The sequence below is a fragment of the Microtus pennsylvanicus genome, chromosome 9 (assembly GCF_037038515.1).
Source record: "Microtus pennsylvanicus isolate mMicPen1 chromosome 9, mMicPen1.hap1, whole genome shotgun sequence".
Lineage (NCBI taxonomy): Eukaryota > Metazoa > Chordata > Mammalia > Rodentia > Cricetidae > Microtus > Microtus pennsylvanicus.
In genome coordinates, this window is record NC_134587.1 from 87,204,073 (window position 1) to 87,230,418 (window position 26,346).

A 26,346-nucleotide genomic window follows, 5' to 3' on the forward strand; every position below is an offset into this window, starting at 1 on the left:
ATACCACATACAAACACACATCACACCATACTCACCTACAGACCATACCATCACACACCACACATATGCACACACACACAAAAGCATACACCACAGGCACACAAACACATACACACACAAGCACACACACACACACACTCAAAAAGGATTTCTTTATCACAGACTAACAGAGTAGGCAACAAATGTTTTAAAACTCAGAATTGCTTTCCTTTCAGAGTTTTAAAAACTTTTCTCCCATCATGCTTTATAAATAACATTTTAAAGTATGTATGTTATAGAAAGAAACAAAAAAAGACTATAAATTGTTGTGGCAATTTTAGCTCAGTTACCCAAAATTTCTAAAGTAACATTCCTTTCCACTTAAAGATGCTAACTGTGACAAGAGCCGCAGCTCATTCAACAAAGAATAAAAGATGCATCTCATAACTTTTCTCTAAGTGGCATGTAGACTTCTGTCTTTGACAACTGACTTTCGGAGTTACATTTAGGTCATGTGTTAAAATGTAAAGTTTGTCCCTAAGTCAAAATGCAGGTCTTAGCAGACATATCTTTCTCAAATGCTCAGAGTCAAGAAGAGCTGTGTTTCATAAGCTCTGCTAGCCTTCTATAATCTCTCCTCCCCTCCCTCTCCTCTCTTCCCCTCTTCTCCTCCCCTTTTCTCCTCATCTCTCCCTTCTTTCTTTCCTCTTCCTCTCTGTTTTCCCTCCCTTCTGTCTTTCCTAACCATAGCACATGGGAGGGTTCTACCACTGAGCCACAAGCTCTCACCCTGGCCTTCTTCACCTTTTATATTAAGTAGCCATGGTAACTGCAATTAGTTGTTAGATGTCTCTCTCCTTCAAAATATTACCATCTGTAAGAGGACACTGACTAGACTATTAACACAGTTGAACCTGTGACATTGTGTCTTCTGCAGCGGTCACCAATCAACACACCTGCTGAACGAATGAGCGGTCACCAGACAGGTAGATGAACGAATGCTTCCTATTCAGATGGGTGCCGGTTACATAACTTAAGGCATCAAAGAAGAACTTGAGAACCCTTATTGTCAAGGAAGAAGGACCGAAGGACAAGGTGAGCAATCTGTAGACATTTATAGATGATGTGGGAACAATAAACATGTAACACACACGCAAAAATGTCTTAGCATTATTTTGTCTGTTCAGTTCTAAGGTGGAGCCATCGACTATGGAGTCGGGAACATGAAGATTTTAAAGTGTTTGAGAATTCCTAGCAGTCAAGACAGTCCTTCTTTCGCCCTTCTGCAAGTAGCCACATCTCCTATTCTTACACTCCACATGTTGCTCTCCAAATGCACTGTGCTCAGGATCACTGATGTAAAAGAAATGCAGGGGTCACACCAGCTGAGAACTTACGCATTGTAGGGTAAGTGCTTTATTGTGCCTCTTAGCTGTCAGGCTACAGTCTACAGAAACGATAGCCTGAGACATAGATGTCACTGGACGTTACAGACAAGCTACTTAACATGAGCATAAGCTGACATTGTGATAACTCTAATGATTTTTTTTCTAATTGTTACCGACCTAGAATATTTTCCAAGTCAAGAGATCCCTTGGAATCTTGGGCAAATGAAAAACAGTCTGCTTAGAGACTGTATTTTTGATAGCATTTATTTTAGCGGGCCCCATACCAAGCTAAGGGTGAACAAGACTGTTTCTGGGGAAAGAGGAGTGTAACCATTTGCAAGAGTTCCTGGCTTGGGAAGTGCTTTTCTTTTTGTGGGAATAATAAGACATAGGATAAAAAACAACAAAAATTTATACCGTCACAAAGGAGCCAACCAAATAACAGAGGCTTTTCCCATGTGAGTTCATTCAGGAACCACTGTTAGGATATCACAGAGCTGGTAGTAGACTAGACTGGGTTTTACGTGACCTGCTGTGCTTTTCTCTGTGTCTGGGCTAGACATGGAAAGACAAAGTCTTATGAAAATTCACCACCAAGACTTCCCACGGAAAGCCAGGCTAGAACACTAGTGATATGGCCAAACTTCAGTGAGGGCGGAAAGAGCCTGCAGACTTAAAGCACCCTTCTCACTGGGGACAAAACACAACAAAGCACAGTTCAGTTGAGTTCGGTTTTCGCTAGATTTTTCTCCGTTTTGGGATCAAAGACGCAGTGCTCTTGAGACATGTTTAATCAAATCACTATTTCCCCCGCCCCCAGAAGCTGTTTTATTCTGGACCTCCAGCTACCATTGCAGCATACTTTAATGTGTCTTAATTTCGCAACACCAAAATAAAATATTGATTGTGAAATTTAAGCTTGACAGTATCCTGCCTCTAAAATCCAGGCAACACCGCTTTCTTATAATTGATGAAATCGCAGCAGCTCCCTTTCTATCTCAGGGAAAGTACATTCTTTTTTTCCTGAATGATAGGCTTCAAAGGGTTAAGGGAACAGCTATAGTGAAAACTGGGCTGTAATTCATGGCATGGCTGTGTCCTACAACCCACTAAAACAGTGCTTTTATTACAAAGACACGTCCAGAAAGGAGAAAAGAATGTCAGCCCACGTTTTATTTTTCCCATATATATTTAACTGGTTGATTTTCCAGGACGCATAAAAGGTTGGCGTGCATTTCCTTCTGACCCTCAGTTGCGCACACCTAGCTGGTGCCATAATCAATTTCAAGGTCCACAGAAAGGTAAAGATGCTCACAAAATGCAAATGTGCTCAAAAGCAGTGCAGATAACGGCTAAGAAATCCTAACTGCATTGAACCGTGGCTCCGCGGGCTGCTTTTTACCGGGTTCAGGGAACGCTCCTGTCGCTAAACAGCCCTTTTAGCAGACAGATGACAACATCTATTTTAGGACTCACTTGGTAGCAGCTGTTCAGTGGAAATAAATAACAAACACATATATATTTTAGAATGGAAAGGAGAACTGGAAATTCGCGTGGTTCTTTGGTTAATAGCACGTGTCAGGAAGGAGCTCAAAAGAAAAATAATGCTGAATTATCTATAGTCTTTGGGACACGAATTTATAAACCTAAAAAAAAATTCAGTTTTTTTTTCTGCTACAGGAAAAAACCTGACTGTGTTATTACAAAGAAATGCAAATTAACTGTTAAAGGACCCAGTTCCTTTTTAGGGGGTGACGGTAGGGCAATTCAGTGACCATTCCATGACTGAATTATATACTACAAATGGGAGAGCAAACATCTGCTGTCAAATGAATTATTGGTTTGAGGAAAACATAGTCAAAAGGGCAAGGAGCTAGGAAACCACGCTAGCATAAAATATTTTGATGATATTTTTGTTTTCTTGGTGTTCTTTAGGCTGAAAGATGACCAAGTTGGTGATCAATACTGTCAACTTAACGGAATCTAAAATCATTTTGGTGACAAAGCTCGGACCACTGTGTGATTGCTATAGATTAGGTGGACAACCACCCCTAAATCTGACGTCACAGTCCAGGGCACCAAAGTTGATGATACGAAACCGCCAGCTAAGCATGCGCATTCATGTCCCTCTGCTTCCTGTCTGTGAATGCAATGTGACCCGCTGCCTGCGGCCCTTGTTGCCATGGTTTCTCTGGCTGTACCCTGGAAGTGTGAATGAAGATGAGCGCTTCCTCTCTCCAGTTGCTTTCCCCAGCAATGGGAAAACTAACTAACACAATGCGTAGATTCCTTTGAGGCTTCCTGTGAGGGGAAAACAGCAGAGGAGCTTCAGGCTCTGCCTAGTGGTATGGAGCCTAACATAGCGACTGTTAATCATGCTGCTTTTGAGAAAGTGGATGGAAAAGGCTGGTCACAGCCTTACATGGTCTAAGTCCAGTGTTGACTTTGATTTGTGTTAAATGATACTACTCATGGTCACATTTCACGATGGACTGGATCTTTTTCTATGAAAACTTTAGGCTATCCTTTACGGGGCGGGGAGGAGTCCTCTGTAAGGAAAGTGTGCACATCAAGACTCAGAGTCACTGTATAACCGCGAAGGCAAACAGCAGCAACAGCGAGCGAGCAACAGACTGGTCGTCTTCCCGCCTGTGCTGTTCATTACTGTCCATCCTGAAAACTGCCATCTCGGAGAATCAAAAAGAGGGGAAGATTAACATGTTAGGGAATAGCAAAGTAGGTCGGGTATTTTTTGATAGTCCCACAATCAGTATTAGATTTCACAGTTTTGCTTTGGAGTCAGAGGGATCTCCACCGTGTAAGGGTCTATCACCTTAAAGGCCAGGCACGGGAGAGGATTTTAATTGGGAGCTCAGTAGTAGAAAGGAAAGCATCCCGTGACTGCTGAGATGAACTCTGCTCTTCCTTAAACTGGGGTACGCGGAGTGACAACACATGGACTCCATTATACACCAGGGAGGGTCTCCGCTCTGCCCCTCCCTCCACGCCAAGGGCCCGCGCAATGTCCCACTCTAAGCCTTGCCGGCTGGCAGCGTTCTCATCTGTAGTCTACAAATGGTAGCCACTCGCCACCTGTGGCTGCTCAAGTTTCAATTAATTAAGAGGGAATGGGAAACTTCAGTTCATTAAATTAATGAGCCACACTTCAAGCGCTCAACAGCCAGATGTGACTGGTGGCTAATGAATTGGACAGTGTGCCAACAGGGCATTTCTATCATCAGATGGAACATCTGACAGCGCCACGGGGATCCTCGATGCCCCAATATGTTCTGTGGACCCAGCAGCAGCACCGGGGGGCCCCCGCTGGAAATCCACAATCTCGGTTCTCACTGCAGATCTGCTGACTCAGACTACGAGCTTCAGCGGGATCCCGAGGTGGCACCTGGGCACGCTCAGGTGTGAGAGGCACAAATTTACACCTCATTCCTTAGTCACCTCTTCTGGGATGCCCCCAAAGCCACCCCATAAACACAGACGGCATGAATTTCCATTGCCATGTTTACGTTTCGTAAATCTCTTTTCTGTTTCTGGTTCTATAGACACCTCATGGAACACAGACAAAATACAATGGGGTGCTTGACAGTTTCTGAACCCTTCTCCTTCATGTCTCGGCCATGCGACTTCAGGCGGGCTTCCTTTTAAAGCGACAAATTTACTTTAGCTAAATGGAGATAAAATGTTGGGTTGTGGAAATTAAATGAGGAGATTCACACATAATCTCAGGCAATGTCTGGTGTGTGTTCCCGCGGCACTGCTGTGGATATGCTAAGCTCCTCTTCATATGCCTCCCTTCACAGGCCTCTCTGTAATATCAGGCACCCCCTACCCCCCCCCCCACTCCCCACCCCCACTGCCTTCCCACCCCACATGCCATTTCTCAAGCTGCAGTTCAAGAAACAAAGATAGATCAGCTGCTTAGGGAGACAGCTCTGTCAACCAAGTGCTTGCTGTGTAAGCATGAAGCATTGAGTTCCCACCACCAGCATCCATGTGACATGTTGGGAGTGGTGGAACATGCCTGTAACTCCAGTGTTGGGGAGTCAGAGACGGCAGCTATCTGGATCTTTCTGGCCAGTCAGTTTATACAACGAGCTAGTTCCAGGTTCAGCAAGAGGCCCTTTCTCAAAGCATAAAGTAGAGAGTAACAGATGAAGACATCTGGACTCCACATGCACACAGACACACATGTAATGTGTGGTCGTATATATGCTCCCTCCCCATATGCTAGTAGATAAAGTAAAAACTTGGTTACATAAAATTTTTGGCTCAGTGTTTTAGCTAAAGCTATGTATTTTTCTTCTTTGCTTTTTTGTTATTTTAGCCATGGAGGGTTAGGGAAGCATGTAATGTTAAAGATACGGTACACACACAGCTTGATGCCTTGACTCTGAGTTTCCAGAAAGAGCCAACTTGAACTCTTAATATCTACCAGAGGATATAGTAAAACACTGACTTCAATGGTTACTGAGGAACTGGAGTAGGGCTCACCAGCAGAGTGCTTGCGGGTCACTGGGAGAGCACTCGCCTCGCGTGCAGGAGGGCCTGGATGTCTGCCTAACACCAATCAAAAGAAATGCAGTTCCTGAATAAACTTAAGAGTATTTTTAGACTGCTTCTTAGATTAAATATAGACTTTACAAGCATGGTATGAGAGCTATAAATTGCAAGGAAAATTGATATATCTAATCAACAATTAAATTAATAAAATGTTATAAAAATATTTAACATAGAAGGCAAAACATTCACATCTTAAATGTTGCTTCAAAGTAAAATAAAATAAAATAAAAATAAAGCAGAGAAGCCAGATGTGGCGGATCCCTCCTGTAATCTCAATGTGGAGAAGGGGGGAGCAGGAGGATTACTGTGAGTTTGAGGCCAGACTACTCTACAGAGCCAATATCACACCAGCAAGAACTATATAGCAAGACCATTTCCCGTCCCTAGCCATTCTCAACACACATGCAGACACACACACTCTTATACATACGCGCGCAAGCACACACGCATACTTACACGCATGCACACATGCGTGCACACACACGAGGAATAGAAGGCCAATGAGATGACTCAGCGGGTAAAGGTGATCATTGCCTATCCTGACAATCTGGTTGACAGCCGCACCATGCCGAGTCAGGGGACAGAGCTGCGTCCTGAAAGTTGTCCTCAGCCCTGCCCACACATTCTGTGCTATGTGCATGCCACACCCCCAAGAACTAAAAATACACAAGGCAAAAAATACATAGGAAAAGACCTCCAATGGGAAAATGGAGGAAAATTGATCTAAATCCAAAATGAGAACTACGAACGACCAACAAACATTAAAAGTTATAACTAGTAATATATTAAAACAAAAACTGTTTAATGTAAGAGGTTGGCGATGGTTAAAAGTAATGTTAAAATATAAAGCCGACTGCAGCATTGGTGCTCATGTAAATGAGAGCGACAGCAAAGTGGGTCTCAAAGAATTCTAGCGATAGAGTTTGATCAAATGAGCACACACCAGCAGAGACATTGTCACATGCATAGAACAGTCACTGCGTTTTGGGGACCGGTTCACTTAAAAGCGGCCGGTAAGTAAAATGATATAGACAGCATCCAGCAAATACCGAGGAAAGACTGGTGAACATAGGTGTACATCACGGATCCCCAAGCTGCACACATGCATGGAGAAACAGCTACAAGGGGCAACTAGAGGGAGCCGACTTTCTCCTTCCGCTGTGTGCAGGGATCAACCAGACAGTTGGGCTTAGCAGCAAGCACCTTTGCCTACCTAAAAGCTAAGAGCGGTGTCCTATGATCGCAATTAATTTTCACCTTCTTCGTAGGTCTTTCTGTATTCTTTGAAGGTTTGATAGAAACAGGAAAGAACAAACAACAAAGTCTGTGTGCCTCCCCCTCCTCTCTGTGTTTTAGAAGTTATCCACCGTGACCCTCCTGAGATTTCATCTCAGGAAAGAGGCAGGGGACAGACACAATTCTTAGCCTTTCATTATTGCACTGGAAGGTATAAAGAGTATTCTTGAATATTCTGGAATAAATCCTTCAGCTTTTTTTTAAAACCCCTCATTTCTTAAGCTTTTGCTTCACATTAACAATCAGCCTGAGTGATGGAAGAGCAAGGTCTACGGATGGGTCATTTGTATGAATGGGACGAAGTGGACCTGAGGAGGACACTGGTTCTCTAGTGATGCTTGCCTTTTATTAGACTGATCTGGCTGGGCAGGTGGGCATCACCCCTCCCTCCCTCCCTCCCTCCCTCCCTCCCTCCCTCCCTCCCTCCCTCCCTCTCTCTCCCTCCTTCTCTCCCTCCCTCTTTCTCTGCCTTACAGGCACACTTACTAGCCAAGGACAACCTTCCCCAAGAAAAGCAGTCTGTTTTCTTTTCAAGGGGGAAGACAGCATCTTTAACCAAAAAAGATGTATCACACGAACTGATGAAGAAACATAACGTAGTATTGGATTGAAGACCAGTCGTGTCAGTTTGATAGTCATTTAAATACTGGATTATTATTATGATATCCTTTTTTCATTTATTTATTATGTATACAATGTTCTGCTTGCATGGACACCTGCATGCCAGAGGAAGGCACCAAATCTCATTATAGATGGCTGTGAGCCACCATGTGGTTGCTGGGAATTGAACTCAGGACCTCTGGAAGAGCAACCAGTGCTCTTAACCACTGAGCCATCTCTCCAGCCCCATAAATACTGGAAAGTCAATGACAATTCTAAGTGGAATTTCTGGGGGCTGAAGCAATTTTTGTTAGCTGCCATTGGGATTTCATCTCCTTCCTTCCCACAACATTAATGCAATCGAAGCAGATGTCCTACAAACACCTGCATGTAACAGAAAGGAGGCCATGAAGACTTTTCATGTTTCCATGTGGAGAAAACAAGCAGTAGAGGGAAAAGGGCACCAGTGGGACCAGAAGAGGCAGAGTACGATGCTGACGGCTGAACAGTGTGTCAGGCCATGCAGGAAAGAGCAGATTCTTGAGGTTTTATTTAGAAGCTGGATAATTCTATTTATTAAAGGATCCCGTAGAGAGAATGCAAGTGGCACCGTGTAAATCACACTGAGCGCTACTTTTCCTGGCAGTCACACTACAAAAAATAAAACAGGATCATATCCAGCCGACCTTCAAACCATTGCAAGGATTGACACTCGCCAATCACAACAGATACAGATCTGGCCAGCCCAACTCTGGATGCCGGCCCTGCCACAGCATCTATCTGGGGTACATCACGTTAAAAAAAATCCCCTACAAACTCATCTGGGTAACTGGTCACGTTCCATATAAGACTTGCACATCACAAATTCATTTAGAATTCTTCAGCGGCACACTTCTGACAGTTACAAATAATTTATACAGCTAACTGGAGAGGATTCTCTTAATGGCCAGGGTATTTTCTAATTGAGGACTAGAAATTAACCCTGAATGTTGATGCTGCCGGGATAAATCAGAAGCACAGTGTGGTCTCACCCAGGTCTGATGCTGTTATGTACGGTGCGTGGGCTGCTGTCTTAGTAGAAGAAAGTAAACTTGGCAAAAAAAAAAATGATGGATGCATTTCATCCTGCTTCCCTCTGATGGATGGCTGGCAACTGTTGCGGGGTTGTCTGAGCATCCTGATGAGGATAACGAGGATGTCTCCATGTTCCGAGTGAACCTGAGCTCTGAATCATTAGTGATGTCATCCATGGTCGAAGAATTCGAAATAACAGTCCGTAACAAGCCACACGGCTGCCATCCCTGACTCAATTATCTCCCAAGTTCTTCCATGCTCTAGAGTTCTGCATTTCCATTAACCACAGAGACTCAAAAAACGGTTACTTCACATTCCAAAGTACGTAATTTATATCTGAGGAACATTGCAGGGACTGGCAGAGAGAGGCCCACCGCAAGAGCATCTAGCGTTCTATTCCGAGCTCTGGGATACTCGTCTGTAGTGATGGGATTTCATGGGGCATCACAAATTGCTTTGTAAACTTGGCGATGCATCGCTGGCTGTTGTTCCTGGTGTATAAACCACACAGCCTGTGATTTAGCTTAGTGGATACCATTAGCATTTCAATGCGGAAGGCTTTTCCTTTGCCATAGAAGCAGATCAGAATACCATGTAGCCTTTCTGACATTTATGAAAGCCACTGTCAGCAGTATAAATGCTCAAATACATTCTGAAATAGTTAAACAAAAGGAAGATAGGGGCTCTAGCATCCGGGTTTTGACTAAGTGCAAAACATGAGCCGTGCATTAGCGGAGATGAAAACCTCATGTATATGAACGAGCGTGTAGCCACTCATTGGTTTAAGAGGCTCAGTTCTCTGGGGTGTTCCTGAAGAGAAGATAACAGTCCTGAGTGATCAGGCTTACATGTAGACAGCTGAGTTCATGGAATCACACGTTATAGCACAGAGATCAGAGAGTCCCTAATTAATGGGCATGAATTGAAGGAGATTCCTACCTAATATTGACTCCTGAAAGTCCATCAATGATTTTGTATGTAGGAAATGCCATAGTGACCAATATTTCATGAATGATGGCATCAATAAAAAGAATAATATTTGTATCCAAGAATATACTTGGCACATAAGGAAATGAACTATACATGCCAGTTTTTGTACTGATCACATCTACTGAAATCACGGAAACATTTCCTGACTTCCAATATGTCAACGACATTGACGTTACAAGGTAATACCTCATCATATACTCCAGACCAAGGGAAATAAAGCAAACAACACACTACTAGAATGCATCACTGGCGGGCAGACGGGTCTAAGCCGCGCTCTTACCTATGAAGTAGGACAGGAGGATGGCAAGCAGCACCGAGACCCCTACGGCGCACAGCGCGGTGCATCTCCAGCTGCAGTACTTTGAAGACTTCTTGAATTTAAAAGCACTTCTCGATAGGGTGTTTCTAGGAAGTGGCCGGGTAGGCGGTGAATAAACAGAGCCAGAGGCCATCGTGTAACCCGGGGTTGCCGTGCTGAACAGTGGCGTCGTCCCTGTCCCTGTTTTGAATAGGAAATGCCTGCGGAAAGGGAGAATATCGTCGTGAGACACGGGCACGTCAAGATCGGAGTGACAAAGTACGGACACACACAGACTAACTCTCTTCTGTGTCTCCTGCGGAGTCAGGCTCTCTCTCTTTCCCGCCCTCCCTTCCTCTCATTGACCTCAGCCATTCTGTTTGGAGATAAGATCTCAGGTAACCCAGGCTGGCTTTGAACTCTCTCTGCAACTGAAGATGACCTTGAACTTCTGATCTTTCTGGTCGCCCTTGAGTGCTGGGATTGCAGGTGGGTGCCACGCCACCTCTAGTTTATGAGGAGCGTGGCACCAAACCCAAGGTCTCCCACACACTAGGCAAGCCCTCTACCAGCAGAAACACATCCCAAGCCCTGCCTCATGTGACATTTATTTTTTACATCTATGTATTTATTTATTTGAGGGGTGTGTGTGTGTGTGTGTGTGTGTGTACACATGCAGCCACGGCATGGAACATGTATGGAAGACATCTTGCGTGTGGGCTCCAAGCATGTTAGGGCATATGCATACAAGTATCCCCTATGGCTTCAGTAGACATCTTGAGAGACTACAGGATCACCCCAGTTGCACTGTCTCCTGAACAGAAGCTTGCTGTAACATCCTTGGAACCCACACAGTGAATGGTGAGAACTGACTTTGTACATGAACTTCATTGTACATGAAGAATGGCCTCGTGAGTAGTTCCTCTGAATCATATTATAAAGTTAGTCATGGTTCACAGCTGTGCTTGTATGCATGGTGCAGGAGAATGTGTGCTCATGTAGACGCCTGTGCCCACGTCCTGCCCATGTTCTGCCGCCTTGCTGACTTTCAAGGTAGCCATGGCAATGATCTCATTCTCGCCTGCTCCCCTATTGCTGAGGACTCTTAAGCCGGCAAGGGCAGCCGGTCAGGTCTCGGAGGTGGTCAACTGTTTTATTTTTAGCACGTGTCAAATGTAATCAGCAGGGTAAGTCTTGTGGGGCCTGGCAGAGGGAGAGAATCACAGGATACAGTTTAAAGACCAAGTCTAAATAAACAGAGAGATCAGCTCAGTGGCCTATCGGTCACAGAGACAGATTCCCTAACGGAACCGTCTAACAATGGGCAAACGGCCTCAGAACCACAGCTTTGCAAATGGCTAAGCAGCAATTCAAGGAACAAGATGCCAAGAACGCTGAGTAAAAGTTCTCTGGAAAAGGTGACCGATTCTAAGATTCTTTTATTTTGACTTTTTAAAATTCAATCTTTGAGGAGTTCATACAGGTATAAAATACATTTTGACCATATCAATCCCTCATCCCCACTTCAGCTCCACCCAGCTCCACCCCCCACCACACGACCACCTCAGCTTCATGGTCTCTTATATTCTTAACAGTCAAAGTGTTCACACTGAAAAACACTCTGCATTTCATGGCTTTTGTTTAGCGTGATAACACTGCTCACATCCAAGCCTTAACATAAACTATTATCACATCCTGTTCGAAGGTGTCCAATGCAGTCAGCAGGCTATAATTTTTCATATTCAAGAGGTTAGAAGGGTCTTTTCATTCTCTGCGCAGTACGGTATAGCCTTTATAGAAGATGCGTTTATAGGGTTCATAGCTAAGCATTTTCCATTTTAAACACGCATATGCTTACAGGGTATTTAAAAAAGGCTAAATATATCAAACGGGTTAAGAAGTTCATAGCTCAGACCTGGGAAGCTGGACTGCTAACGTTTAACATCTTTCCTATTCACTAGGCATGTCTGAGAAAAGTTCCTTAACCTCTCTCTGTACTTTTCTGTCATCGGACTTGTGAGGTTTAAATTGACTGTAGAAGACTATAAAATACTTCAAACATAGTAAGTGCTACGGGAGTGTTGGACAGAGGAGGGAACAAGCTCCTGGGTTTAGGTATATTAGTGCTTAGAGAAGAAAAGATAAAGACAGATTTGCCGGGTTGGCAGTCTCTAGGAAATGGAACAGGATAGCTGGGTTTACTGGGTGGAACTCACCCAGCGTGGTGGTCATGTGATTACTAAACTCAACAGTATGTCTATCCAGTGGAGGAGTCAGAAAGGGAGGGCATTATTGGCATGTGGTGAAGACTGGGAGGCGAAGCCCACCTGAAGCAAGGAGGTCAACAGGTAATGCCCTAGAATGTTCTCACTTTCTCTCTCTCTCTCTCTCTCTCTCTCTCTCTCTCTCTCTCTCTCTCTCTCTCTCTCTCTCTGTGTGTGTGTGTGTGTGTGTGTCTACTCCACACTTTCTACTCCACACTTTCTGTGCCTCTCCTTCCCCCTTCTTAGCTATGATAAGGTAAGGACATTATTCCTCTCTATCCTCCCTAGCAGGCTATTTCTGATGTAACACACGCCGAAAAGCAATGAAGCAGACCATGGTAGACTAAAATCTTCCACTCAAATGAACTATTTGTGCCTTTGGTTGCCTCAGATATTTTGTGAAGCAACGACGCACTGATTGACACGAAGTGGTCTCAATAACTTCTCAGTGACGGATGGGATTTGAACCTAAGTCTGTGAGACTCAAGACCATGACCTCAGCCCTTCCCAGCAGATACCAGATATGTGAATATCTAGAACCATGATGAGATGACGAGTTTATTAGATGCTGACTTCAAATCAGTCGTCTCTGTTTCTATCTGTAAAGCTGAGATATCAGCACATGCTGTGACTGGTGGTTCTGGCAAGGAACTCTTTCAAACACTAGGCTTAAATTGCCCTGAAATTATTTCTTTAGATTAAAAAATGTGCAACTTGGATATATCACTAAAAACACAAATACACCATCCAGGGGTAAACTTCAGAGGAGCAGCATGTGCCTAAAAAGACACAAAGCTCTGGGTTCAAATCCTCAGCAACATTACTTACCTATATTAGTGAAAATGAAAACCCGTTTCCTTCAAAGAGTTTCTAATTTACTAAATGCATACAATTGCTTTTTCTACTTCAAGACAAAACATTATTTTGGGGGAGGGATTACTTTTACTCCCAGGAGTGAGGTATTTTCTCCTTAGCTATCTAAATGGATATGCAAATTAGAAGAGACTTAGGGCACGGGCTTGATTAATCCCCGAGTTTAGAAAGTGTTGAAAAAGGAGCACCTCACTAGAATCTTCCATTTTAAAATAATGGGCATTCAGGATTTTCAGATACTTTTCTAATATGTAAGGAAAGAATTAATAAAAGTTTAAGTTGGTTTACTTCCAAATCATCATTTGTATGCTAACTGACCCCTTCAGGTCACATGAAGCCTCAAATAAACATGGTAAACACACGTGGACAAGTTTTTAGGCAGAGAAGGAAAATTCCATGCCCATGTATTTGCTTTAGCAGAAAACACGTGGTTGCACGTCTGGTAGATTTGGGCTAGTGTTGAGGTTTGGACAGCCCGCCATCTTTTGAAAGGCAACAACGCCTTTACTGTTGCAATGTATAATCGAGAAGGCACTGTGAGGTTTATGTTCTCATCTATACGGGCCTGTCAGCCCTTCTGCGCTTCCCCTAAGGCCCAATAGCACTTCCTTTATGTTCATAACACCACACGTATTCCATGAAGATTGAAATTCAGCTAATCAAAGCATGTATATTGACTTACCATTGGGGAAAACAATCTTGTCACCTAATTCTCCATGAGGCCCATTTCTGCATGCCATTAGCCTATGTTCCACCACTCCTGGCCAGGCATTCAGCTATGAAAATGTGCTTCTCACATATAAAAAATTCACATATAAAAACATGTTTTGTCTTGGTTTCCATATGAGGTTTGTAGAATAAAGACTAAATTTTTCTTTACTCCTCAAACCATATTTGGGAATGGCTTATGTGAGAATATGACCCCCCCCCCCATTGTATTTAGCAATAAAGCAGCAGTGGCTGCTTTTTACCATAAAGCACACCGGAGCGGGCTAGTTTCGTTCTGATGTCTCTAATGATGCCCTGTGTGACGCCCGCCTCTAGTTCCTCCGCTATTTGTGCCACCATTTTCACTCCGGCAATGGACTAGAGAAGCACACTTGAAGACAGACTATCAGAGACCAAGAGGAGGGAAATCAATTTCAAAGCCCCAAAGACAGCTGGTGCGGAAGGTCACTGAACACTAACGGTTGCTTTGTGGCTTTGGCCTCGGGAGGGGAGGGGATTCTATTTAGCAACAACAACAACAAGGGGACAGGAACGACCGAGCTCCGTTGCCTCGTTAACTCGGAAGGCTGTGCAGCCGGCGACTGTACCAATGGAAAGGATTACTCGACCTGGAGCACAATTAAAGCTCGCTCCTTTGTCTTTGGAAATGGAAAGATCCTGCCTCTTTGTTGATTTGCCTTTGGACCTACCTTTACAATTCCACCCCCACCCTGGGCTCTAGTTTGTGTTTTTAATGGAGTCTGTGATGTATCTGTGTATGGGTCATGTCACAACTACAAAGTTAGTAGGGACAAAGACTGGCTTTCCTCTTCTTTCTTGCTGTCCCCATTTCCTGTCTTCTTGGTCATTGCTTAGTAACTCCAGCCTTTGGGTCTCTCTGAGGATTTTCGATAATTTCCAGTTCCTCTTCCTTCCTGCCTGCCCCTTCTGCTACCCCTGGGTATTCAAGCAGAGGACCCATTAGCCTTTCCTTCACAGTAGGCTTCTTCCTTTCTCTTTGTCCAAGTGGACAAGTTCATTCTTCCCCACTGCCCCACTGTGTATGCGTGTATGCGTGTGTGTGTGTGTTTGTGTGTGTGTGTGTGCCTATGGAGGGGCCCCCTCCCTCTGCTCTCCACTTTACTTTGTGAGACAGCATCACTCACTGAACCTAGAGCTCGCCAGCTGGTTAGACAGGGTGTCTAGTCCATACCAACACCCTATGACACACACAGCCCTGACTCCCAGGGCTGGGATTAGAGGTGGGCACTGCCACATCCAGTTTTCTAACCTCCCTACTGGGAATCCAAACTCACTTCTCCAGGGGCTGCCATCGTTTCTTTCTACTCTGATCCCAGGCCCAAACACACGCTTGCTCTTGTGCTTTTTGCAACCATGCCCGAGCAGGTTTGTGCTGCTCTGTGCGACCCTTCACTTTTGATTTCTGTCTTTCTAATTAATAATCACATAAAATACCACTGAGAGGTTTTTTAGTGAAGATATTTTGGGTTTGCTAAATGTGCCTTTCTAAACTCTATCACATAAAATATCAATAAATCAACACTTAGTTCCAAAGTACAAAATTATGAAAGTTATAACACACACATGAGTCACTAAGAAAAGTGGGTTAATAGTTATATTTTGCTCAGTGGATTAAGATAATCATGTTATTCCTCTAATATGAAGTGAGTGGATTAAGAAGTTAGAAATTTCAGGCAATCGAATGAAAAATACCTTTGGAAAATGTGTGTAGCAGTATTCCAAGTCATCTGAGACACTGCCTCACTGGGGGATTAGCAGAGAAAATAAAAAGTCAAACAGAAAGGTACGCAACTACCAAATGAAATTTTAATTAGCTTAAATTCATATGTGGTTATCTGCATAGAAAACAATTTGTTTTCTTCAACATTTTATACTTTAGAAACCTTTGTAGAGGTTAACAATGGAAATAAAGAGTGCGGCAGTTGGTGTTCGGATCCTGTGCCCTAAGGCACATTAGAAGGCTTTGATAAGGACACAAAGACACCTGGAAAATATTTCTATTGTATTGCACACTGCTGTATAGTGTAAGTCTACTGCATTCTATTGCACATGACTGTATAGCGTACATCTATTGCACACTACTGTACAGTGTGCATCTATTGCACATGACTTATACTGTACATCTTTTGCACACTACTGTACAGTGTGCATCTATTGCACACTTCTGTACAGTGCGCATCTATTGCACATGACTGTATAGTGTACGTCTATTGCACACTACTGTACAGTGTGCATCTATTGCACATGACTGTATAGCGTACATCTTTTGCACACTACTATATAGTGAATGCCTATTGTATACTACAGTATACTGTATATCTATTGCACATGACTGTATAGTGCACATCTATTGCACACGACTGTATAGTGTACGTCTTTGCACACTACTGTATAGTGTACATCTATTGCACACTACTGTATAGTGTACATCTATTGCACACGACTATATAGTGTACATCTATTGCACACTACTGTATAGTGTACGTCTATTGCACACTACTGTATAGTGTACATCTATTGCACACTACTGTATAGTGTAGGTCTATTGCACACTACTGTATAGTGTAGGTCTATTGCACACTACTGTATAGTGTACGTCTATTGCACACTACTGTATAGTGTACGTCTATTGCACACTACTGTATAGTGTACATCTATTGCACACGACTATATAGTGTACATCTATTGCACACGACTATATAGTGTACATCTATTGCACACTACTGTATAGTGTACGTCTATTGCACACTACTGTATAGTGTACATCTATTGCACACGACTATATAGTGTACATCTATTGCACACTACTGTATAGTGTGCGTCTATTGCACACTACTGTATAGTGTACGTCTATTGCACACTACTGTATAGTGTACGTCTATTGCACACTACTGTATAGTGCACGTCTATTGCACACTACTGTATAGTGTACGTCTATTGCACACTACTGTATAGTGTACGTCTATTGCACACTACTGTATAGTGTACGTCTATTGCACACTACTGTATAGTGTACGTCTATTGCACACTACTGTATAGTGTATGTCTATTGCACACTACTGTATAGTGTACATCTATTGCACACAACTGTACAGTGTAGTCTATTGCACACTACTGTACAGTGTAGTCTATTGCACACTACTGTATAGTGTACATCTATTGCACACTACTGTATAGTGTACGTCTATTGCACACAACTGTACAGTGTAGTCTATTGCACACTACTGTACAGTGTAGTCTATTGCACACTACTGTATAGTGTACATCTATTGCACACTACTGTATAGTGTACATCTATTGCACACAACTATATAGTGTACATCTATTGCACACTACTGTATAGTGTACGTCTATTGCACACTACTGTATAGTGTACGTCTATTGCACACTACTGTATAGTGTACGTCTATTGCACACTACTGTACAGTGTGCATCTATTGCACATGACTGTATAGCGTACATCTTTTGCACACTACTATATAGTGAATGCCTATTGTATACTACAGTATACTGTATATCTATTGCACATGACTGTATAGTGCACATCTATTGCACACGACTGTATAGTGTACGTCTTTGCACACTACTGTATAGTGTACATCTATTGCACACTACTGTATAGTGTACATCTATTGCACACGACTATATAGTGTACATCTATTGCACACTACTGTATAGTGTACGTCTATTGCACACTACTGTATAGTGTACATCTATTGCACACGACTATAGAGTGTACATCTATTGCACACTACTGTATAGTGTAGGTCTATTGCACACTACTGTATAGTGTACGTCTATTGCACACTACTGTATAGTGTACGTCTATTGCACACTACTGTATAGTGTACATCTATTGCACACGACTATATAGTGTACATCTATTGCACACGACTATATAGTGTACATCTATTGCACACTACTGTATAGTGTACGTCTATTGCACACTACTGTATAGTGTACATCTATTGCACACGACTATATAGTGTACATCTATTGCACACTACTGTATAGTGTACGTCTATTGCACACTACTGTATAGTGTACGTCTATTGCACACTACTGTATAGTGTACGTCTATTGCACACTACTGTATAGTGCACGTCTATTGCACACTACTGTATAGTGTACATCTATTGCACACTACTGTATAGTGTACGTCTATTGCACACTACTGTATAGTGTACGTCTATTGCACACTACTGTATAGTGTACGTCTATTGCACACTACTGTATAGTGTATGTCTATTGCACACTACTGTATAGTGTACATCTATTGCACACAACTGTACAGTGTAGTCTATTGCACACTACTGTACAGTGTAGTCTATTGCACACTACTGTATAGTGTACATCTATTGCACACTACTGTATAGTGTACGTCTATTGCACACAACTGTACAGTGTAGTCTATTGCACACTACTGTACAGTGTAGTCTATTGCACACTACTGTATAGTGTACATCTATTGCACACTACTGTATAGTGTACATCTATTGCACACAACTATATAGTGTACATCTATTGCACACTACTGTATAGTGTACGTCTATTGCACACTACTGTATAGTGTACGTCTATTGCACACTACTGTATAGTGTACGTCTATTGCACACTACTGTATAGTGTACGTCTATTGCACACGACTGTATAGTGTACGTCTATTGCACACTACTGTATAGTGTATGTCTATTGCACACTACTGTATAGTGTACGTCTATTGCACACTACTGTATAGTGTACATCTATTGCACACTACTGTATAGTGTACGTCTATTGCACACTACTGTATAGTATACATCTATTGCACATGACTGTATAGTGTACATTTATTGAACACTACATCTATTGCACACTACTGTATAGTGTACGTCTATTGCACACGACTGTATAGTGTACGTCTATTGCACACTACTGTACAGTGTAGTCTATTGCACACTACTGTATAGTGTACGTCTATTGCACACGACTGTATAGTGTACGTCTATTGCACACTACTGTACAGTGTAGTCTATTGCACACTACTGTATAGTGTACGTCTATTGCACACTACTGTATAGTGTATGTCTATTGTACACGACTGTATAGTGTACGTCTATTGCACACTACTGTATAGTGTACATCTATTGCACACTACTGTATAGTGTACATCTATTGCACACTACTGTATAGTGTACGTCTATTGCACACGACTGTATAGTGTACGTCTATTGCACACTACTGAACATTGTACATCTATTGCACACTATAGGGTAGATGTCACTACTGCACAGGTTCTCTGGATTATTTCTTCCTCTTCTTGGGGTCTTTGTTGGACAAAGAGGGTGGTTTACACCAAACTGTTTAAATGAAATGTCTCATTGCTCTGCCCTCATTGACCTTTGTAGAATCTAAATGCAGCTCCCAGGATATACATTGATTTCTATTTCTTTACATTTGATGCTCTGGCTTCAGCAATATGGCAGTGGGTCTGGCTGCATCTGGCCAGATTCTCCATCTTTCCACTGCCCCAAGTTTTCATTTAAGAGGTAAGAAAAACTCAAGGCATAGATAGGTTCCTTTTCCTTCCGGCAAAATGTAACTCTGGACTTAAGAGGCTTATTAAAGGTCTCACAAGATTTCCTGAACATCAAACACCTCTCCCAAAATGACATTTTCAGATCTAAAGCAAATGAATCCCATACTTGTGGATTAAATTTACCTGGAAATACGTGGAAGCTAAAATTAGCTCCTGAGTTCAAAATAGTTTAATCCACTTGGTGTAAAAACAATGGCTCGGCTTCTCGGGATTCATTTTATGATACTTTTAAAATAAAATTAAAATATAGAACATCTCACTGTTATTGTGCTATTTTCATTTTCCCTACTGTCACTCATATAATTATTTGTGTTCTTCAAGTCTTTATTAAGTACCGAAGAAAGAAAATCAGACGCAATTTGACAGCATGTATTTAAAATGAATTCTACATGAGAGATAATGTGAACTATGATCTAAGCATTCTGAACACTTAAACCTGTTCCTTAGTCTTTGAAGTTTTCACTACCAAGTTTCAAATTTTACATTACAAATCTAACAGAATTATCTGTCAGGTGTATATTTAACATGTGCACAATTGAGTAAAAGCTGAAAAGAGAATGGTGCGAAGAAACATTAAATTCTTATAGATAAATAAACAGAAACTAAAGAAAGTTCAAACCGAAGATCGTTCATTTTGTGTGAGTCGTATGTGTGTATGGGCAGGCATGCGTGAACATGCACTTGTGTGCAGTCATGAGCTGGCAGAGGTCAACCTTGGTGCCATGCCTCAGGGGTCAGCCATCTTGTTTTTTGACATGGTCATCTCTCACTGGAACCTAAGGCTATGCCATGCTAGGCTGGCCCAACTTTCTCAGCCTCCCCAACACAAAAACCATAAGCAAACACTGCCCCATCAAATTTTCTTCAGGGATGCGAAGCACTGAGTTCAGGACCTCAGGCAGGCATGGGAAAACTTTACTCACTGAGTCATCTCATTAGCTCTTGAAAATGATTTGTTTTTTATTTAAAGCCACTTTTTTTCCCCACACCTTTAAGCAACTTATTCTCTGTACATACCCAGAGACGCCCGGTACTGTTACTTACAATGACTTGACAACAGATTGGGGTATAAATCTATCACCTGAGGATGCTGGCCCTAAAAGTTTGTGAAATTCTTGAACTAAAGGATGGAAGAGCCAGTTGCACATTCGATTCAGGAGCCCACACCTGCCTGCCCCTGCACAGGCACGCCACAGCTGTCTGTCCCTGACACGAAGAAACAAAACAAAAACCAAAAAAACCAAGACTTGAGTCACAAGTACAGGCAGAGTTTGTGACCTTCCGCCTTCTGGAGTAGGGATTAGGCCACCGAGATGAGCAACAAGTACCAACAGACCACTCCATAGCTTAAGACAGTGTCTTTCAAACTTAGCTTGTACAACAATGTCCTCGCGGGCTTGTTAAAGCATAACTGGTGTGGGCAGAATGGAACTTCCAGGCGTGGTGTTGAGCCACACAGGCCGCACTGTAAGAACCCCTACAGTAAGGTATTAAGGTATTGGTTTATTGGCTTAAATTTACCTTTGGCATTCCTATCATGGCTGTATAACACGAGTAAATCAATTCGAAAGACCCTGGCTTAGGAAGTTACTGCCCATGGTGGACTCTAAGTAGTCAACTTGGAACAAATGAAATTGTATAACTCAAGGCTCAATCCATCATCAGACTCAGACAAGCTTAAATATCATTTACTGTTTTATGTCATTATATTTTCAGGTTTTTTTCTTGGTTTCATTTTTTTTTAACCTTCAACCTCTTTTGCTTATTTTTTTTTCATTTTCTTTTATTCTATCTTTGGGCTCCTCTTGTAAGAACTCTGCCTTAAGTACTGGATATTTCTAACGTCACTGCTGTTTTTAGCATGTCGATGCACCTAACTTTACACTCTATTGGGGCACCCACATGCGTTCTGTTTTCTAGTCTCATTTCTCTAGTATCTGTGTTTCCACACACATCAGGGGCGCTTCCTACGTCCCTAGAGCCTTCGTCAGGGACATCTCCAGCCTTCTTAAATCTACCACTTAGACATCTGAAGCATGGCCAAGTCCAGGTAACAATTCACTTTAGATGTATAAATTTCCCATAGTGCTTTGCTTCACTGAATGAGAAGTCAATACCATTTCCATTTATCAACCTTTCTGTTTGGAATATACTTGGTGTGTTTTTCCCTCTAAAAGTTTGTCAATTTATAGCTGGTACTAAAATTTACTTATTTTTTTCCCTCCTAGCAGAGACTCTCCTGGCAAGCTCAACAACAAATATTTTAAATTCACCAGGTATGCACCCATACAAATAAAGCCAGACTCCTTGTTTCCTTTATAATCAACTTTCTGAGAAACAAGGAGAGAAATATTTTCTTCTGCAGCCCAGCCTTCTCCTGTTTTTTTTTCTTTCTTCTTTGAAACCGGTGTGGACAAAGAGCGGGCGACCAAGGCCATCTTCCCAGGGCTGACCACCAAGGCTGCACTACCACACCCTGGCAAAGGTCACAGCAGGGGTCCCTTCTGATCTACAAAACAACACTCTAACAAAAAAATTCTGTCACTCAAGTTCAGAGGGAACAGAATGCCAACGTAATTGAAAAAGGAAAACCCACAGTGAATTCTTACTATTACTGTTCAAGCCTTTCCTTTGATCCCTTAGAATTTCACTTAAAACGAGCTTTCCAGGGTGTGAGCAGGAGACGTTGCCGCGGAGCGCTTAACTGCTGAGGGGAGAGTTAAAAGTGAACAGAACACTAGTTTAAGACCAAGTTCCACAGGCAGCGGGGCCGCAGAGGCAGCATTGGATGCGAGCTACAACTAAGAGTACAAATTAGCAAATGGGACCTCCCAAACCGGAAGACCAGGCTTCACCGAGAGGACCAAAGAGTTCCGGAACAAGCAACAACTCTTAGTGTGCTGTCGGTAAAGGAGGACCCCAGAGCGTTGTTTGTATCCTGACTATTTACCATGTTAAATTTTAAAACGGATGATTCTAGAAAAGAAAGGCGGATTCGTGCACGAACGGGAACATGTAAATATTCTAAGAACGGGTTTGTTCAAAATGAATTATTTTGATGTTCATATAAAGGTAATATTGTGATAAATTTATAAAACTTGTATAGTTAGTAATATGCTATAGAACTATAAAATAGAAATGTTTACTATCTACACTGTTTCTTAATATTATAGAAAGTTAATTTTGTTACAAGCTTTAGATAAAAATATTTAGACAAGAAAGTTACATATCTCCCAAGAATGTATCAATAGAAGGATGTTAATTCTGTATTTGGACATTAAAACCAAGGAACAAATATGTAAGGATTCTAGCTGTGACATGTTATATGAGTGACACAGACAAACGACCCCTCCATGCTGAGAGCACGTTGGGATCTCAAATCTATTTCACTTCTGAATTGATGTGCTATTATCTTTGGACATCTTTCACACTAGGAGGTGATCCCAGGAAGAAAAACGTCTTAAATGAAAAGCTTATAAACAGATAATTTCATTACTGCTACCTGAATTAATATGAGTTATTAGCAGTTGTGCAAAAAAAATGGTTTGAGATAAATGCTCCTGATATTTTAGGTAAAAATATTAGCAACTCCTTCCATGTTAATGCGAAGTTATACTTGGGAGGTTGAGGCAGAAGTACAGTTGCAAGCTAGCCTTGGCTACATGATGAAACCTTGCCTCAAAAACAAAAAACAAACAAAAATCCCTAAACTAAATAAAACAGGAAGCATAGGGCTATCCTAGGAAGCATAGCATCTCCACTATAATTCATTGTAGCTAGCTAGGTACACTGTAATCAAGTGTGAGGGTGTTTACAAATTCTGTTTGGGAATGATAAAAAGTTATTTTTTCACACCACTATTAATAGGCTCACACAGATGAGCAGCATTTGTTTCACATTTTAGTTATTTTTACAGTATAGACATGTTATCAAGCATATGAATCTATACTATAGATAAATTTAAGGTTTAATATATTAGACCTACTCATGGCAGTTGCCATGTGTCAAAAGGAAAATAAAAAAGAATATCTTCAAATGTATTATGTGCTATTTGGACAGGACTTTGCCTACTATTAATTCATTTAATTATTGACAGTCATCCATGCTTAAAATTGAGCAGAAAAGTTCTTTCAAGTCAATGCACTTGAAATGGAAGTTCACTGCAGGTGAAGAGAAGGCTTTCAGCTATAGACGTGAACTTTAGAAGAATAAGAACAATTCTGGATGGCAAGATACGTTGACAACACCTTTGTATGCACCGATTTGATCACACACACACGCACACACACACACACACACACACACACACACACACACACACACACACACATTTACTATGTAGTCTTAACTGGCCCAGAACTTGCAATATAGAACACCCTGCTCTTGAATTCACAGAGATCCCTCCTCACTAGTGTTGGGATTAAAGGCACGTGCTGCCACAAGTGGCAAGGATATATGTATATGTGTATACACACACACACACACACACAAAGTGAATGCTTATCTGCTCAGGAATGATTAGACTGGAATGACAGAGCTTCTACCAAGGGACTCTTAGCCAGGCCTCCTGGTGCAGGTCTGCAACCCCAGTGTCTTCAGAGGTTAACAGAAAGTCTCCATGTTCAAAGCTTACTTGGGGTATAGAGTGAGTCCAAAGTCAGCATGGGGGATTTGGTGAAGCCCTGTCCCAAAATAAGAAGAATAAACATCTTGTTTGTTTGTTTTTGTTTTTTCAAGACAGGGTCTCTCTGTAGCTTTGAAGCTTGTCCTGGAACTCACTCTGTAAACCATACTGGCCTCAAACTCATAGAGAGCTGACTGCCTCTGCTTCCCAGAGTGCTGGGGTTAAAGGGGTGTGCCACCACCACAGGGCTGCAGAAGAAGAAAGATCACTGGAGATGCAGCTCATTGAGGGAGAGCATGCCTGTCTGGGCCTTGGGCTTCATACCCTGCACCAAACTACAACTCCCCGACTGTACCCCCCCAAAAGCCAAACCCTTCTATTTCAGAGAAACTAGTTTAATGGCTTCAATTTGGAAATATTCCTACCAATACACGATCCTATTGCCAAACATGCATTGGTTGATACATTATTATAATAATTTCCAAATTTTCTCAGGAACTTCCATAAACACAGTGGATATCAAGATAAGGAGAAACAAAATCATCTATAAGATGAATTCCGGTTTTGAAATTTGTTCTGGAATACAACTCATCTTTTCAAAAGCAGTCATGGAGCTGGGGAGATGGCTCAGTCAGGGAAGCGCTTGCTATGCAAGCGGGGGGGGGGGGGGGGTTCTGAGTCTGGATCCTCACCACCCACAGAGAAAGACAGGTGTGCAAGCACGTGCCTGTAATGTCTGCTGGGGCGGTGGAGACAAGCTGATTTCCAGTTTCACTGAACCAGTTAGTTTTGCCAAGTCAGTGGGCTCCAGATTCAGGAGGAGGCCCTGTCTTTGCCTAAAACATAAAGACAATGACAGAGGAAGATACCTCAATGACATCAGGCCTTCGCTCACACGTATCAGATTGCACATGTGCACACAGACTCATACATACACATGCATATGCAACATACAAACAAAGCAGCTACAATATCTTTAGGTCTTCTGTAATAAAATGAATTTCCCCACAGTGGTTCACTGTGCAACAACAATACAATGCGGAATGAATGAATGAATGCAAAAATTCAGGCTTTGCTTTCTGATCTAGAAAACAAAGACAACGTATCTCAGATAATGTCTTCCTCATATTACTATCATCTTTCTGCAAAACAAAACCCCATGCTTGGAAGTTTCTTCATCTAAGAATGAGTGCAGCTGAGGAATTAGCGGTTGCTTTCTAATTGTTCACAAAATTTGTCAGCGTGCGATCTCTTGGGGGAGTGGCTATGGCTTTATTGGTTCTTTATTGCCTTGGTTGGGGCTGTTTGCCCTTAAAAAGACTAACTCAATTGTTCTAAATCCATGGGAGAAGAAGGAATTTCTAGGAAGCAGCAAGGGCTGTGAAGCAGAATGGTGACATTCTATGAAACCTTATAAAATCTTTGCGAAGCACGGTCAATCCTATCTGATAAAAAAAGATAAAAACACACGACTATCAAGGCAAAGGTCATGCAGTTCATCAGATGTTGAGTGGTTTAAGCCAGATCTGCCTCAAAGCCAAAACTTTGCCCCATATGCCGTGACCAGAAAGTGGTAATAATACATTATTCTGGATGTAATTGGAACAGGATGGTTTTGAGCAGAAGAATTTTAAGTGGTCATATATGACATGAGATGATACAAAATCATAAAGAGGGTCATGGCAGAATCAGAAGGCGTATCAAATGGAACTTATTAAGCTTAGTTGGTTAATTGTATCTCCAAGAATTTCATCCTATGGGCCAAGAAGAAAGGGTTCTCAGAAGACAGGCTTTCACCAGGCTTGAAGGTAGAGGAGAAAGATACAATCAGGCCAAAGGAAACCACAGACGTGCCCGAAGGACACGCAGCTAGCTATGGCAGAGTGACAACTGATTGCTAATGAAACCAGAGGATGAAATTATGGCAAAACCACAGTGGTCAAATTGTAGAAATACTAACTATAGGAAAATAGCTTCTGAAAAAAATCACCATGTAGCAAAAGTAAGTAGAGATAAACTACTCAGACACACAAAATACCTAAAGCACACTTGCA

General features: G+C 42.1%; 1 protein-coding gene across 10 annotated transcripts in view; it reads right to left on the reverse strand.

Moving 5' to 3' along the window:
- The window catches only part of Tenm3 (teneurin transmembrane protein 3), a 458,688-nt gene that overhangs the window by 155,806 nt on the left and 276,536 nt on the right, over positions 1–26,346 (reverse strand). For all 10 annotated transcript variants that reach the window (XM_075986763.1, XM_075986764.1, XM_075986762.1 and 7 more), the window contains one exon: positions 10,186–10,424. In XM_075986763.1, the coding sequence (XP_075842878.1) occupies positions 10,186–10,424 (239 nt within the window). The remainder of the gene's footprint in view (positions 1–10,185; positions 10,425–26,346) is intronic.